General features: G+C 44.2%; 1 protein-coding gene across 5 annotated transcripts in view; it reads left to right on the forward strand.

Annotated features, from left to right (window-relative positions):
* gtdc1 (glycosyltransferase-like domain containing 1) overlaps window positions 1–16,797 on the forward strand; it is a 473,428-nt gene that overhangs the window by 442,865 nt on the left and 13,766 nt on the right. For 2 of the 5 annotated variants that reach the window (XM_070875363.1, XM_070875366.1), the window contains one exon: window positions 11,948–14,345. The exons of 2 other annotated variants lie outside the window; for them this stretch is intronic. In XM_070875363.1, coding sequence (XP_070731464.1) covers window positions 11,948–12,031 — 84 coding nt within the window. In that variant the 3' untranslated portion in view covers window positions 12,032–14,345. Of the gene's footprint in view, window positions 1–11,947; window positions 14,346–16,797 lie in introns of those variants that run through there. One more of the 5 variants, XR_011592645.1, reaches the window with a different exon arrangement.

Consider the following 16,797-nt stretch of genomic DNA (forward strand, 5'->3'; position numbering starts at 1 on the left):
ACTCGGCACTGGTGAAACATGGCCCGTATTGCTCACAAGGACATCAGGCAGGCCGTGCATGGTAAACATGGACCGCAGGCTTTCAGTGGTGGCAGCGGACGTGCTTGCCGACATTATGTCACATTCAATCCATTTGGAGTACGCATCTACAACCACTAGGAACATTTTACCCAAGAACGGGCCTGCATAGTCGACATGTACCCTAGACCACGGTTTGGAGGGCTAAAACCATAAACTTAGTGGCGCCTCCCTGGGTGCATGGCTTAACTGTGAACATGTGTTACATTTGTGCACGCAGGACTCTAAGTCCGCATCGCTACCTGGTCCCCACACGTGGGATCTGGCCATCGCTTTCATCATTAAAATGCCTGGGTGAGTACAGTGGAGATCACTAATAAAAGTGTCCTTGCCCTTTTTGGGTACCACTGCCCGATTATCGCACAGAAGGCAGTCTGCTTGTATAGACATTTCATCTTTGCGCCGCTGGTAAGGCTTTATCTCTTCCTGCATTTCTAATGGGACACTGGGCCAGCTCCCGTGAAGCACACAGTTTTTTTACTGAGGGACAGTAAGGGGTCCTGGCTCGTTTAGGTTCTAATCTTTCGGGCGGTAACGGCTGATTGCTCACTCTCGAATGCTTCCATTACCATGACTAGATCTGCAGGCTGTGCCATTTCCACCCCCGTGGTGGGCAATGGCAGCACAGTTTTCAGTGCCTGGCCTGTGGTGGATGGCGTAGTTGTACGCGGACAACGTGAGCGCCCATCTCTGGATGTGGGGCGATGCATTTGTATTTATCCTCTTACTTTCAGAGAAGAGGGATATCTCTGGCTTATGGTCAGTTTCCAATTCAAATTTGAACACAAACAGATATTGATGCATTTTCTTTACCCCATAAACACACGCTAATGCTTCTTTTCTATCATGCTGTAGACCCTCTCAGCCTTTGACAGACTTCTCGGATGCATAAGCAACCGGTTACAATTTTCCAGATTCATTAGCTTGTTGCAATACACAACCGACACCGTATGACGACGCATCACATGTTAGTACCAAACGCTTACATGGATCATACAACACAAGCAATTTGTTTGAGCATAACAGTTTGCTAGCTTTTACAAAGGCATTTTCTTTGCTTTTACCCCATACCCATTCGTCTCCTTTATGCAGTAGTTCTAACAGTGTGCTGAGATCCGGTAAGTAGTTACCAAAGTAGTTCAGGAGTTCTAGAAACGACCGCAGCTCCGTCACGTTCAGTGGCCTCGGTGCATTCTCGATTGACTCCGTCTTCGAATCGGTGGGCCTGATGCCGTCCGCCACAGTTCTTCTCCCCAGGAACTGCACTTCAGGCGCCAGGAAAACACACTTCGATCATTTTTAACCTGAGCCCCATGCGGTTTAGCCGACTAAAAACCTCCTCCAGGTTCTGCAGATGCTCGACTGTGTCCTGACCTGTAACCAAAATGTCGTCCTGGAAGACCATGGTGCGCGGGACCGACTTCAGCAAGCTTTCCATGTTTCTCTGGAATATCGCCGCGGCTGATCGAATCCCAAACGGGCATCTGTTGTAAATGAAGAGACCTTTGTGCGTGTTGATGCAGGTGAGGCCCTTCGATGATTCCTCCAGCTCCTGCGTCATGTAGGCCGAGGTCAAGTCCAGCTTCGTGAACGTCTTTCCTCCCGCCAGTGTCGCAAAAAGGTCGTTTGCCTTTGGTAGTGGGTATTGATCCTTCAAGGAGAAACGATTGATAGTTATTTTGTAATCACCACAGATTCTGACGGTGCCGTCTCACTTGAGGACTGGAACAATCGGACTGGCCCAGTCATTGAATTCAATCGGCGAAATGATGCCCTCTCATTGTAGCCGGTCCAGCTCGATTTCCACCCTCTCTCATCATGTACTGCTCTCGCCTTGTGATGGATCGGTCACGTCCCCGGAATTAGGTGGATCTGCACTTTTGCTCCTTGGCACTTCTCGATGCCTGGTTCGAACAGCGAGGGGAACTTGTTTAAGACCTGGGCACATGAAGTGTCGTCAAAGGGCGAGAGCACTCGTACGGCGTCCCAGTTCCAGCATATCTTTCCCAGCCAGCTCCTGCCGAGCAGCATGGGACTATCGCCCGGTATCAACCAGAGTGGTAACTTGTGCACCGCTCCATCGTAGGAAACCTTTACAGTAGCACTGCTGATTACAGGAATCAGTTCCTTTGTGTAAGTTCTCAGTTTAGTGCGAATGGGAGTCAGGACTGGCCTGGAGGCCTTGCTGCACCACAATATATTGAAAATCTTTTTGCTCATAATGGACTGGCTCGCGCCCATGTCCACCTCCATTGACACCGGGAGTCTATTTAATTCAACCTTCAGCATTATTGGGGGACACTTTGTGTGCACCCTATATACCTCTGCCTCCTTGGTCTGAGGCTCTGGTTTGTTGTGATCCGCCATGGACCTGTCCTCCTCTGCAACATTTTCAGGATTAGCAGGGTTTACAACTTGCCTACACATACGTTGGAGATGTCCCATTGTTCCACAGCCCTTGCAAACGTATCCTTTGAAGCGGCATGAATGGAAACGATGATCACTCCCGCAGCGCCAACAGGTGTTAATGGCCTAGCATTCATCACCCTTGATGGTGGACTCTGAAACATCTGCAGACGTGCAGCTGCAGGCATGTGAGGCCTGCCTTGTACGTTGCGATTCGAAAACAACATTATTTTGTTCACAGTACTTGTAGCAGTACTCATAGAAATGTTTAAAATTCTGACGGGTTTAGACAGGTTAGATGCAGGAAGAATGTTCCCAATGTTGGGGAAGTCCAGAACCAGGGGTCACAGTCTAAGGATAAGGGGTAAGCCATTTAGGACCGAGATGAGGAGAGACTTCTTCACCCAGAGAGTGGTGAACCTGTGGAATTCTCTGCCACAGAAAGTGGTTGGGGCCAATTCACTAAATATATTCAAAAGGGAGTTAGATGAAGTTCTTGCTACTCGGGGGATCAAGGGGTATGGCGAGAAAGCTGGAAGGGGGTACTGAAGTTTCATGTTCAGCCATGAACTCATTGAATGGCGGTGCAGGCTAGAAGGGCTGAATGGCCTGCTCCTGCACCTATTTTCTATGTTTCTATGTTTACTCGTGTGCTGAGAGATTTGCTTGGTATTGTCAATGGTGGCCATGAACACCTGGGCTATCGCTATGGCTTTACTCAAGACTGGGGTCTCTACAGTCAAAAGTTTGCGAAGTTATCACTTCATGGCCAATGCCAAGTACAAAGAAGTCCCTGAGCATGTGCTCCAAATAGCCTTCAAATTCGCAATGTCATGCAAGGCATCTTACCTCACCACTTCCTGGCCTTCAGACCTTTTGTACATGTAGAACCGGTACCTCGCCATCAGAACGCTTTCCTTCGGGTTCAGATGCTCCCGGACCAGTGTGCACAAATCATCGTACAATTTCTCTGTAGGTTTTGCTGGAGCGAGCAGATTTTTTATGAGGCCATAAGTTGGTGCCCCGCAAACGGTGAGGAGGATTGCCCTTCGTTTGGCAGCGTTCACTTCTCCTTTCAGCTCATTAGCCACGAAGTATTGGTCGCGTTGCTCCACAAAGGTTTCCCAATCATCTCCCTCCGAAAATTTCTCCAGGATGCCCACTGTTTTCTGCATCGTTGGGTTCGTCATCTGTATCTCGTCGCCAGTTGTTGTGTATGAATAGAGAGTCTGACCAGATACTGTGCGCTCAAAGTAAAGTGTGACCGTAGTCTTTTATTACAGGTCTCCAGAGTGTCTCTCCAGCCTGTGAGGCCTCCTTAAGTACAGATGCTCCCAAGGGATTGTGAGATCTCTTGGGACTCCAGGGGATGATCCCTCTGGTGGTCACACAAGGTATTTACAGGTTTACATATGTAACACTTACCTCATGCTGGGTTTTTTTTTTACAGAAAAGCCCCAAAGCCCAAGACATTGAATATGTACTATGCAACCATCCCGTACATTTTATCACTGTATCCAAAAGTCACCCAAATCACTCAAGGCAGGCACCAGCACAGACAGAAACACCAGAGTTTGGTGAGGCAGGATAGGTGAGTCGAGGATCACAACAGAGGAAGGGGCATACATGGTGGAAAAAGAAGCACCAGCATATACTGAGCACAGCATGGCCATAGATCACATGGATCATTTTCTCAACACCTTCATCTAGAACGCAAGATTTAAGCACACATTATTTCACACTTCGTATATCTCTCTCCCAATTGCTTCTCATCACTGCGCCAGGTTGCATCTTCCGTATCTTAGATTACTATTGCAAAGTTCCTGTTATCTGGTGAGAAACCACAAATCTGGCAAGGATGCCCAGGTTTGGATTGGATGGGTGACTATCCTGTATTGCCTATACTGTATTACCATTGTATATTACAACATTCAATCCTGTGCAGCATGTACGGCATCTGGACAAGTCTTATTTCAGACTCATGATTTTGCATTTTCATGTTGTCTTGCAGTTAGGTGTACTGTGAGCCATACATAGAAAGAAAGAAAGACTTGTGTTTATTTCACACTTTTCACAACCACCGGACGTCTCAAAGCCAATGAAGTACTTTTGGAGCGTAGTCACTGTTGTAATGTGGGAAACGCGGCAGCCAATTTGTGCATACCAAGCTCCCACAAATCATCATCATCATCATCATCAGGCAGTCCCTCAAAATTGCTTCCACTCTAAAAGTGAGTTCTCAGGTGACTGTACTGTCTAATACAGGAATTCAGTCTCTGTCACAGGTGGGACAGACAGTCGTTGAAGGAAAGGGTGGGTGGGAAGTCTGGTTTGCCGCACGCTCCCTCCACTGTCTGCGCTTGATTTCTGCATGCTCTCGGCAACGAGACTCGAAGTGCTCCGCGCCCTCCCGGATGCTCTTCCTCCACTTAGGGCGGTCTTGGGCCAGGGATTCCCAGGTGCCAGTGGTAATGTTGCACTTTCTCAAGGAGGCTTTGAGAGTGTCCTTGAAATGTTTCCTCTGCCCACCTGGGGCTTGCTTGCTATGTAGGAGTTCGGAGTAAAGCGTTTGCTTAGGGAGTCTCGTATCGGGCATGCGGACGATGTGGCCCGCCCAATGGTGCTGGTCGAGTGTGGTCAGTGCTTTGATGCTGAGAATGTTGGCCTGAGCGAGAACACTGACATTGGTGCGTCTATCCTCCCAGTGGATTTATAAGATCTTGCGGAGGCAGTGCTGGTGGTACTTCTCCAGCGACTTGAGATGTCTGTTTTATATAGTCCATGTCTCTGAGCCATATAGGAGGGCAGGTATCACTACTGTAGACCATAAGCTTGGTGCCAGACTTGAGGTCCTGGTCTTCAAACACTCTCGTCCTCAGGCGACCAACTGGCACACTGGAGGCAGTGTTGGACCTCATCGTCGAGGTCTGCCCTTGGTGATAGTAAAATAAAAATCCCACAAATAGCAATGTGATAATGACCAGATAATCTGTTTTGTTAACCTGGCACATATCTGACAGTAGGTATTTAAATTATTCTTGTTATATTCCTGGTGTGAATTTCTCATTCTAAACCATAGGTGCCAACCCAATAGCCACCAGCTGAGGTTTGACAAATCTCCCAAACTAGACTTGATCAGACCTAATTAACCTTGAACAATGAATGAAAATGGAGCGCATCAGGCGCACAGATGTTTACAGGCGTGTTTCTGATGGGAGTGGCAGAGTAAAAACTTCAAATATTCTGACTTAATCAGACATCCTGGATCAAAGTCCAATTCCTTTTTTATAAATGTAAACTCTGGAATGTCAATCCTGAGGAGTCTCTATTTTTATTTTTGTTCTTATTAATGTACCCTGAAAATATTGAACTTATCAATTTTTTGCGCTGGTTTGGTCGATTTTGGGCACAACCTAGCAGAAACTCTACCCCCTTAATGTATTGACATTTGTGCAGCTATTGAATAATACAAATTAGATTTTGCTCTCTGAGTTCCCAGTGTGATGAGGTGAGGTGAACGTGACTGGAAGTAATGTGCGTAACACTGAAAAAGAGGGTGCATTCATTCATCCAGTAATGTTTGTGGGGTCAGGGGCAGGAGCCATGAGTAGCCTACCTTTAACAGTTTGGAAGCATATCTGGGGTACCATTCCAGGCCTACACCACCACGTGCTACACACATCCACCTCTCAAGGTAAGCCTGTACCGACCTAATGCACTTTGGCAGAAAAAATCTAAGAGAAAGTTATTATTTAAATGGAGAAAGATTGCAAAGTGCCGCAGTACAGCGGGACCTGGGGGTACTTGTGCATGAAATACAAAAGGATAGTATACAGGTACAGCAAGTGATCAGGAAGGCCAATGGTATCTTGGCCTTTATTGCAAAGGGGATGGAGTATAAAAGCAGGGAAGTCTTGCTACAGCTATACAGGGTATTGGTGAGGCTACACCTGGAATACTACGTACAGTTTTGGTTTCCATATTTACGAAAGGATATACTTGCTTTGGAGATTGATCAGAGAAGGTTCACTAGGTTGATTCCAGGGATGAGGGGGTTGACTTATGAGGAAAGGTTAAGTAGGTTGGGCCTCTACTCATTGGAATTCAGAAGAATGAGAGGTGATCTTATCGAAACGTATAAGATTATGAGAGGGCTTGACAAGGTCGATGCAGAGAGGATGTTTCCACTGGTGGGGGAGACTAGAAATAGGGGGCATAATCTTAGAATAAGGGGCCGCCCATTTAAAACAGAGATGAGGAGAAATTTCTTCTCTCAAAGGGTTGTAAATCTATAGAATTCGCTGCCTCAGAGAGGAAACTAGGATATTGAATAAATTTAAGACAGAAATAGACAGTTTCTTAAACGATAAGGGGTTATGGGGAGCGGGCGGGGAAGTAGAGCTGAGTCCATGATAAGATCAGCCATGATCTTATTGAATGGCGGAGCAGGCTCGAGAAGCCGTCTGGCCTACTCCTGTTCCTATTTTTTATGTTCTTATGTCCCCACTGAGGCCTGGGCATCACAACGCCCAATGTAGGGATGCCCTGGTCCTGCCTAGCCCCCTACCCCCATATGTTGATGACTTTGTAGAGGCTCTATACCCACGAGGTCCTGTTGGAAACTTCGTCCAATGGGTTTTGTAGCTGTGCTGCATTTTCAAACCCAATGCATGAAATGTAAATTCAAACAACAGTTTTTTTTTGAGAGAGCAGGTTTAAGCAGTAGTCTAGGTGAGAAATGTAAATGTCGGCCATGGAACACTTGTCCCATTTTTTGTCGCCTAGTCCCAGAACCAACTTAGTGCCAATTCCAGCCAAATAGTGGCTCGTTCTGTGCTCAAGTCAGTCAACTCAGAACTGCGTTGAGCATAACTCTTACTGCCAGGAAAAAGAGTAGATTTTTCATCCCAGCGTTTTTGGCTGGATTCAGAGACAAAGGCCTGCTTCTCATGGCTCCCCCCCCCCCCACCCCACAAACACCAGTGGGGTCAGCGGCGGAGGCTGCGAGTGGGCACATTTGGAAAGAGCAGTGTATTAACCTTCTGCACAATCCAGTCTGTTGAAAGAAATCTGAATTACTGCATCGTGCAATTAATTTTTCTGATCTCTTGCAATATTGATTTAAGATAAATTTTATCCATCTGCACTTACAAGGTAAACAGTATGTGAAATGTAACATTAAATCAAAACAATTTCTCCACTGGTAGCTATTTGGACTACCTACTTATCAAATTTGGTAGCTCTTGTAACCTTTTTATATCCAGAGTCTATTCAGTCATCCTGCTCTCCTTGGCAATACTTCTGAGCACAGTAATGAACTCCACATGGTAAACACATGGGCTAGTTCAGCGTAAGTTTAATTACTGTGATAGTAGAATTATGCTTCAAGTTTTGCTCTAAACCCCATGTCTTCCATATGGGTGAACACGTAGCCAAATGGGTTTCTATCTTTTAGAATTTTGATGTCCTGAGACTATTGTCACAATGTTAACAGCTGATAAAGGCCTTTGTATAAGTATATTTTAGCAAAGGCAAATGGTATTTTAGATTTTATCTACTCCACCCTCAAGCTCCCAGTTCCCTCCATTTTACTACCTGCCTCCCTACGTTTTAAAACCTCCTCAAATCCATTCTCTTTACTTGTGCCTTTGCTTCTACCCTCTTAACTATCTCTCCCCACTCCAGGGACATGAGCATATAAGTCAAGGCTGACACTCCAGTACAGTACTGAGGGAGTGTCGCACTGTCGGAGGTGTCGTTATTTGGATGAGACGTTAAACCAAGGGCCCGTCTTCCTTCTCAGGTGGATGTAAAAGATCCCACGACACTATTTTGAAGAAGAGCAGGGGAGTTATTCCCAGTGTCCTGGCCAATATTTATCCCTCACTCAACATAATGAAGCAGATTATCTGGTCATTATCACATTATTGTTTGTGGGAGTTTGCTGTGCAGAAAGCAGCTGCCACGTTTCCCACATTATAACAGTGACTACACTCGAAATGTACTTCATTGACTATAAAGCGCTTTGAGATGTCCAGTGGTTGTGAAAGGCACTATATAAATGCATCTTTCTTGCTCTGTTTTTACCTTTTCTCCTCCTACTCAGCATCTCTTGTGTCTTCCAAATGTCAAGTGCTTTGACATCTTCTTGCACATGAAAAGCACTATTAGAATACAAGTTGTCATTAAATATAGAAGCAAGTGATGTTAAATCAGTACAAGTTATTAGTTAAGATAAAATAACTTTATATAGCACCTTTCACGTTCCTGGACATCCAAAAGCACTTCACAGCCAATATAGTGCTTTTGAAGTGTAGATATTGTCGTAATGTAGAGAAACACTGCAGCTAAAATAAATAACCAGCTAATCTGTTGTAGTGATGATGATTGAGGGATAATCATTAGCCAGGACGCCAGAGGAACTCCCCTGCTCTTCTTTGAATATTGTCATAGGATACTTTACATCTACCTTAGAAGTCAGATGGAGCCTCATCTAAAAGACACCACATTCGACAATGCATTGCTCCCTCAGTACTACACTGAAGTGCCAGCATAGATTATATGCTCAAGTCTCAAACCTGTTGCCCACACATTTCTGATTTAGCAGCGAGAGTGCTATCACTGAACCAAGACTGACACTTTAGACCATGGTTGGACTTATTGCATGCAGTTCTGGGCACCCAATTATCGGATGGCTTTTAGAATCCAGGATAGGGCTCAAATAAGGTTGACTCATGCTAACAAGAATATGAGATTCTAGGTATGAAGAAAGGTTTGAAAGATTGCAGCTTTTCATTGGAACAGAGGAGATGGAGGACCCAATGTAGATTTTCAAGTATAAAGGAAACATGGAGGGAAATTAAGATAGATCCAGTTGAAAGGGTAGGGCTGAGACAGACATGATTGGCCAAATGGTCTCCTTCAGGAGAAAAAGGGAAAAATGGAGGATGTCAGGTGGGGCAAAAAAGGCATAGTCGCAGAAGAAAGATTTTGACGAGATTTGTGAAGGGAGGTGACGAAGCGGAGGGAGCTGGATATAGTGGCTAAATGAGTTGATCATCATTGTGTTTCAGTTCTTTCATGGCCTTTCCTGTCCCTAATATTCTTTCTTCACCATGATTCTGGCCTCATGTGCACCTCCACTCCTGCCTTCAGCCACCTTTGCACCCACTCTAGTATTTCCCCCCAACCTCTCCACCACCTCCTCCTTTAAGACCCTCCCTAAAACCCACCTCTTTGACAAAGCTTTAGATGACCCCTTCTAATATCTCCTTTGGCTCGGTGTCCATTTTTGATTGTGCCTCTGTGAAGTGTTTTGGGACATTTTTCTATGTTAAAGATATTGGGGCCAAAATTGCCCCCCCGACCAAAAAGTAGGCGCGCTCACCGAGTAGTTTTTTTCTCCGCCCCAATCCATGGGGCGGAGATTGGACTGTTATTCAATTCATTGGTTTTTATTTCCGGCCGGGGGGGTGTTGAAGGGTGGAAGTACCCTTGGAGCGGGGCAGCCATCACTCTAAGTCGTCAGTTAAAAGGGAGGGCCGCTGCGAACTCTGCAATTAGTTTTGGCACACTGGGCCACCAGGGAGGATTTCGACCAGGCCAGCGGCCCGGTACCCAAGAGGGGGTGCCATGCGGCTGCCTGTTTGCAGCCTGGCCGAACCCTTGGCCACCATTGTCGGGCCAACCTCGCAGTCGGCACGGTGACCGCGACAGTGCGCCCTCCCGTTTAAGGACCGATGAGCCTGGGGGAAGCTGTCGGTGGCACCAACCGGCAGCGGTGCTGCTCCCGTGGGGCAATTTCCAGCGCGGGGCGAAAATGGGTCGCTGCTGGTTGGAAGGCCCGACGGGGCGGCAGAACGGGCGACGCGGAAACCCATTTTTGCCCCTCCCGGCCCAGGGGCAATTTCGGATGGGTCAGCCCATACGTCTGCCCCCGGTCGATGAGGCCTCTCTGTTCTAAGAGACAGTAATGGGCCTTAAGGAGGGGGGCAATTTTGGCCCCACCATATAAGTGCAAGTTTTTGCTGCTGCTGGTGGTGGTGTGCAAGGATCAGGAAAGAAGTAGTGCAGTGGTAGAGATGCAGGGGTATACGTGAATCTGTAAGGTAGGAGACGATCACTTTGTACGGTGGGTGAGGTCATGGTGGGATTTGAAAGCAAATACAAAAACTTTAAAGTCAGTTCACTGGACAACGGGGAATTCATGGAGCTTGCAGAGCACGGGATAATGGGAGTGCCTTCAATGTGTGAGTAGGAGCAAGAGACAGCAGTACCACATAGGTGGACTTTAGCAGAAAAACATTGAGCATGGGATGATCAGAGAAGTTAAAGGCAACAGAGAGAATGAGGAAAGAGTCAATTCTGGGTAATATCTTGTCATGCGAAGTGCCACAAGATTACATTCAAAGAGCATTTTTAATTCTGGAAACAGGGCTGCATTCTCTTCTGTCCCTTAATGTTTGGCACAACCTTAAGCGTGAGTAAAAGGAAGTTTGCCAGATTATCTCACCCAGAACCAAAGAAGTTGGCCAATAAAAAAAATCTTTCCCTTGCAGCCTCCCAGTCTGTGCGCTCTGGTGGGAATGCCCAGAAATATCTCCATTGCCACTGCCTGTGCTGTTCTATTGCAAACTTGCTATTGAAAAGCAAGCTACAGTATAATCTTGTTAACTTCTGTTTAACTCATTAGTAAAAGCAAGGCACCAAGCCCGGACCAGGTGTTGTGCATGATATGGATACGATGAGCAACTTGCCGTCTTGAGGAACCAGGGGATGAATATCGGCAAATGCTATAATCTGAGCTACTCCCCTCCTCCAAAATTAGGGCAGTGCAGCAATGTTTTGCACATCCATACAACTATTTACATTTTCTTTGTATTATTTTATTCCTACAACATCAGTGTTGTTGTCCTGCTGCTCCAGCGTGGAAAATGTACTGGTCTTGGCTGTATGCTTTCATACGACTGCCATCAGTGCCATTGCCCATCAACTGACAGGAATTCATTCTGCAGTGCAGAGCAAGACCCATTGTTGAATTTTTTTCCTGAGTTGAAGCGTGCTATTACTATGAAGCTGTTCCATCTAACAGCCTGGCAAGTGAGTGGTCATGTCCACTGAATCCATGCATGGAAGTCCTACTGCTTTACTGTCCGAGCTACAGAGCCAGACCAGCTAAACTCACCTAATTGAATTGGTAGGTGAACCTGTGGCCTTGGTCATTTGAGGTGAGCATTTTGCAACAGCGCCACTGGATTCCTACCATTTGTGTGCATTTAACTTTCAGATTTTCCATTGTCATTAAGCTATGGAATGTGTAAAAGAGCAATTGAGATGAAAAAGTCTAATCCATATAAAATGCAGGGTTTTTTTATGCATACTTTTTTTTGGTACTTCAAAGATGTAGAGATATAAAAGGAAATTCCTTTGTTCTTTAAAAAGTTTCTTCTTTTCTTTTGTATAGGTTGACTTGGCCCGCTTTTCCTGGGTAGTTCTTCGTGGCAAATTCAGGTCTCTGCTCGCAGCAGAAGCTAGAGAAGATTTGTGACAGATGGGTTTAAGTCACAAACTTGCAGCCTAAGGCAGAATCTGTGGAAGTTTCCAGAGTGTGCCCATATTTACCTGATCAGAGAGAAAGAAAATCTGCAGAGGAAGCTGAGCCTGGCTGCTTGTCATAGCTGACACAGAGCCATCTGCCACAAACCTGTGGCGGCTTTAGATCTCCGATCCCTGCCACCACCCCAACCCAAATTAAATACAGATTCATAGCAAAGTTACGATGGTTACACATGTCCCTGTTTCACATGCAGGAGACTATCTGCTCAAAAATATGTGGCCTGTTGTGTAACCACATTCATGTATCCCATATGTGGTGCCACATTGAATTTCCGGTCGAATCTGTTTTTATCCTTTGTACTGTATGACATGGTGCCTAAATACTTTCTTCTTGCGGACTTGATGGGAGCCAAGCTGCAGCTTCAAAAGCTCGCACTTGGCTGTGTTTATACCTAGGTTGCCAGGTTATCGCTCGAGTCCTGTCATGTCCTCAAAGGGCCACAGGGTCTGAAAGGAGGATCAGAGTGCTAGTGGACTAATTGGGCAGCCATCCATGAATTGTTTTCAGGCAAAGACTGCTTTAGTCTCTCCCCTGTTTTTTTTTATTGCGAATTAATCAGTGTGGTGCAGGGATTATTTAGCGAAGGTATTAATAAGAAGTCTGGCAGGTATTCCCTTGATTCACAGTGTTGCATTTGCAATTAATTAATCTTTAGGAAAGCTAAAAGATAAACAGCTGTAATTCAAGCTAGTGTTGAAACTATGCTGTGTGGTGCCATTTATTTGATGCGACTAAAGCAGGGATGCTTTCTTCCCCCCTCCCTTTGCAGACAGTAAGCAAGTAGGCACTATCAAAATCTACCTCCAATGAACTGATTCATAACTGATTATAGCTGCAAGCATTTGCAGCTTCAAATACTTGAATGAAAAACACAATTAAAGAATAAAGGTTTGCTGGAGTAAATATTAAATAAATGACCAGAAATTTTCAGCATCAGCATTGCAGTATTAATTAACACTTGCCCCAAAGATCGGCAAATAGAGCCCTTTTACTTCTCGGATACCTCACAGCTGTGTCACGATGCAAAGGTTTTTTTTAAAAATCATGCAGTAGTGCTGTTTGGGGTCATAGCTTTCTTCTCAGCATCTCTTCAGTGATAGTGTCTCTGTCGCTTACAGCAATGTTTTTTTGGCTTTTAGATAGACTTGGCTTTTTACTCTGGAACGCTGATGCTGTGACACCAGGCCAGGAAAATATAAGCAGCAGTTAAAAAAAAAAACTTGGCGAGATAGGACATAATGAATCTCTAGTTTATGTACTTAATTTTAAGAAAAATGTTTTATGAGTAATGTTGTTTGTTAGGAGCAGAATGTGCTTAACTGTGGCATTAATAGACTTCGCAGAGGTTACTCAGGCCCCTGGGTACATCACAAAACTGTCCTCCTACACGATAGAGCGTGCAGCTGCAATTTAGCCCCAGGCACACCTACCCACAGTCACTATCTAATGCATTTTACATTTGTGCAGATGAAAAAGAGGAGGACTTTGCACTCTTTGTTCCTTTGTACCTCACATCAGCTGCCACATGGAAACTGTAGTGTAGGTTTTTCTTTGTCTTTAATCTGTAATTAGGAATTCTGTGTATAGTCTCTTCATTGTGACTGCCGTCAGAGTTGACAAATATTACTAAGGGATCACGGTAGTCAAGTGTAAGGAATAGAATAATACATTATACCAGTCCTGGGAAGTTTTGGGAGGAGCACTCGCCGTTCCCAAATGTAATTCCCAGTTCAATGAATCGCACTATGGTGCAAGATATAAACACTTCACGTGTTCAAAACATGTAAAGGGGAAAAAAAGGGAAAGAAATACTGTTCAGGAATAAATTCTTTCACCTGGTCACGACGTCAAAACAACGAGACATTAATGCAATTTTTTCATCATGGCTGAAAGTGTCAGACTGATTCCGATGTGCACATTTGCTGTGCGAAGACTGCACACCCACAAATCACTGTGGCGAGGGCTGTAAAAAAAAACAAGCAATGATAGTGGCTCCTAATTCAATAGTGGTGGGTTTGGTATAATTAACCCTTGATGGGCCATCAAGTAATTGTGGGGTGAGTGTAGAAAATTTTAAATAGAGACTCAATTTAATAGGATTTATTCACTTAAAAAAAAGAAGTCACACGCTAGTCTGAAGTTTCAGGAGCACTGCAAATATTTACATTTTATTCTTGATATAGTTATTGCTCTGTTAACACAACCAACGAGATTGTTTTATTTTTAAACCCCTATTGAGTTTGCTCGCAAGGTTAATTTTTTTGAAATAAAAGCATTCAAAACATCCTGGATGTATGTTGCATTGTTATTTAACACACTCCGACACAGTGCTTTCAATTAATTACAGTATTCTGTCTTCTAAACCCGTTTACAGGATGATTGCATTTCTGAGTAATAAAGTTGATCGGAAAGATATATTAGGGTAACCGTAGCACCAGTAACTCCTCAACTTGAATTCTGTGATTTAAAAGTATTAATCAGATCAGATGATTGAGCCAACACACCACTTCCATCAATCAAATCAGTTTTGGTGCACCCTTTGTTCTCTGTGTAACAGGCCTCAATCTAAGGATCCTTTGTGTTTGGTTTATAAAGTTACATTACAAAAGGGGTTTAAGATTTCCTTGCCGTCTTTTCTTTAACTAGACCTTTTGATCCTAAACCTGCTGTGGCTGGTGAAATCCTCACCCATTCTTGAGCACCCCCACATCATTGGAATTTGAATAGACCCACCTGAAGGTCTTAACTCTCTGTACAGCATTAGTTGTCATCCAGCTTGGTCTATTGTTCCTGCGGACAGAAGGGAGTCTCAGGGCACCTTTTGTGCATCTCTTGAGTGACCAAAGGTGCTTTCTATGTGAGTTATATTCCCCTGGAAATAAATAACCAGGAAAAAAGAAATCCATATACCTCATTTCCTGCTATCTGTATTTAGAGCTGAGGAGCAGGGGGTCATCTTAACACACCAGTCCACCTTAATACCTTTAGACATTGGAGGCATAGAAACTCACTGAAAGACTCCGAAACTTTCATTGCATGCATCATCCCCTACTGTGCTGTGTTACAAATCACATTGACAAGGAACTCCCCCCCCCCCCCCGCCCCCCGATCTTTACTGAATTTTCAGATTTGTTTAAATTTACATATGGATCTTTTGTGTATTTGTTTATTTCCACATCAGTACATTCTGTTGGGGTCTTGTACATAACCAACCAATAAAAAGTTTAACAGCTTTCAAGAGTTTGGTAAAATCAAACAGTTTTGGAAGCATTAAACGAAATGAGGAGAAAAGTAAGGAAGAAAATCTGCACATTGGTAATGTTGAAATAAAGCAGATAGATTAAGAAACCGTTGGAAGTTCTTTCAGATTTAGAACTAGCGGATTGTTTTATATCATTCAACATTCAAATCCTCTATTCCATGCAATGTTATTTTGAGGCAGCGCTACACAATCCTACAGCACAAGAATAATTGGGGCATTTGTTTTTGAGCTTTAGGGTTCTTGGTTTGGCTCCGACTGCTTGAAGAGGCAAGTGACAAGCTTGTTGTTGGAATGAGTTTTCTCGGTATCGACTATGATGCTAAAGGTCCTTGGATAGTAGAGAATTCCACCTAATAAGCAGGAAAAGCTGATGTAGCTCAATCACTCTACAACAAGCACTCCTCCTGTCAGCTAGTAACAGAACAATATGGGTAGCCAGTTTTCAAAAAGTGTGCTGAAGATCATTCTATTCTCATCACCGATGAAGGCACATAGACCATATAGGGAAAAAAAAGTAGGAGATAATGGGGAACGATCCAGGGATTGGAAATAATAGATTTTTTTAAGTGATTCTATTTCCTGTGCTCAGATACCACAAATTTCCATTTCCAGTGGGATCTCATTGGCTTGCTTTAAGGGTTAGAATGAGACAAATATTAAAACTATCCTTTTACTGGTATTACCCTTACAAAAATTAAGTGCATAAATGAATCAAGATTTACACTTTCACCATTATCTGAAAGTGGGAGTCCAATATTCACAATCTTCTTAAAACCAGTGAAAGGAATTCTGGTTAGCCCTGACATCAATTTTTTCATTACTATGCTGTTTAAAAAAAATTGCTTTCTGAATATTTGTGTCGAAACAATGAGGGCTGATGGCACAATTGGTAGAAACAGCCAGGGAGGACTGACTCAGCCCGGAATCGGAGGGGTTGTCATCGACAGTAAACTTTGAAAATGAAACTACGACAAACTTTTCTTTACCACCCTTGTGTTCTATCTAATCCATTTTTGATAAAGAATGCTGGTGACATCATTGTGGGACTGACATTGGTGCAGTTAACCCACAGCTACCAATCTCAAACAGGTGTCTGTATAGTATGATTTATAGCTGGTAGACCGGAGTTATACTGTTCCCCAGCCAACTCATTTTTAATTTTATGACAACGTTCATGACAGCATTAAAAATACTGAAAAATAATTCTATAAAGTTTGAGAGGTGATATTACATAGAATTTACTGCACAGAAGCAAGTCATTTCGCCCAACTGGTCTATGCCACCGTTTATGCTCCACACAACTTTCCTCCCTCCCTTCTTCATCTAAACCTATTAGCATATCCTTCATATGATTGCTGTTATTTAAGGATACTAAAAGGGACTAGATCTATAATGCCACTGAATTCCTGACTTCAGTTTTATCAGTAAAGCACTG

Source organism: Pristiophorus japonicus, chromosome 3 (assembly GCF_044704955.1).
Source record: "Pristiophorus japonicus isolate sPriJap1 chromosome 3, sPriJap1.hap1, whole genome shotgun sequence".
Lineage (NCBI taxonomy): Eukaryota > Metazoa > Chordata > Chondrichthyes > Pristiophoridae > Pristiophorus > Pristiophorus japonicus.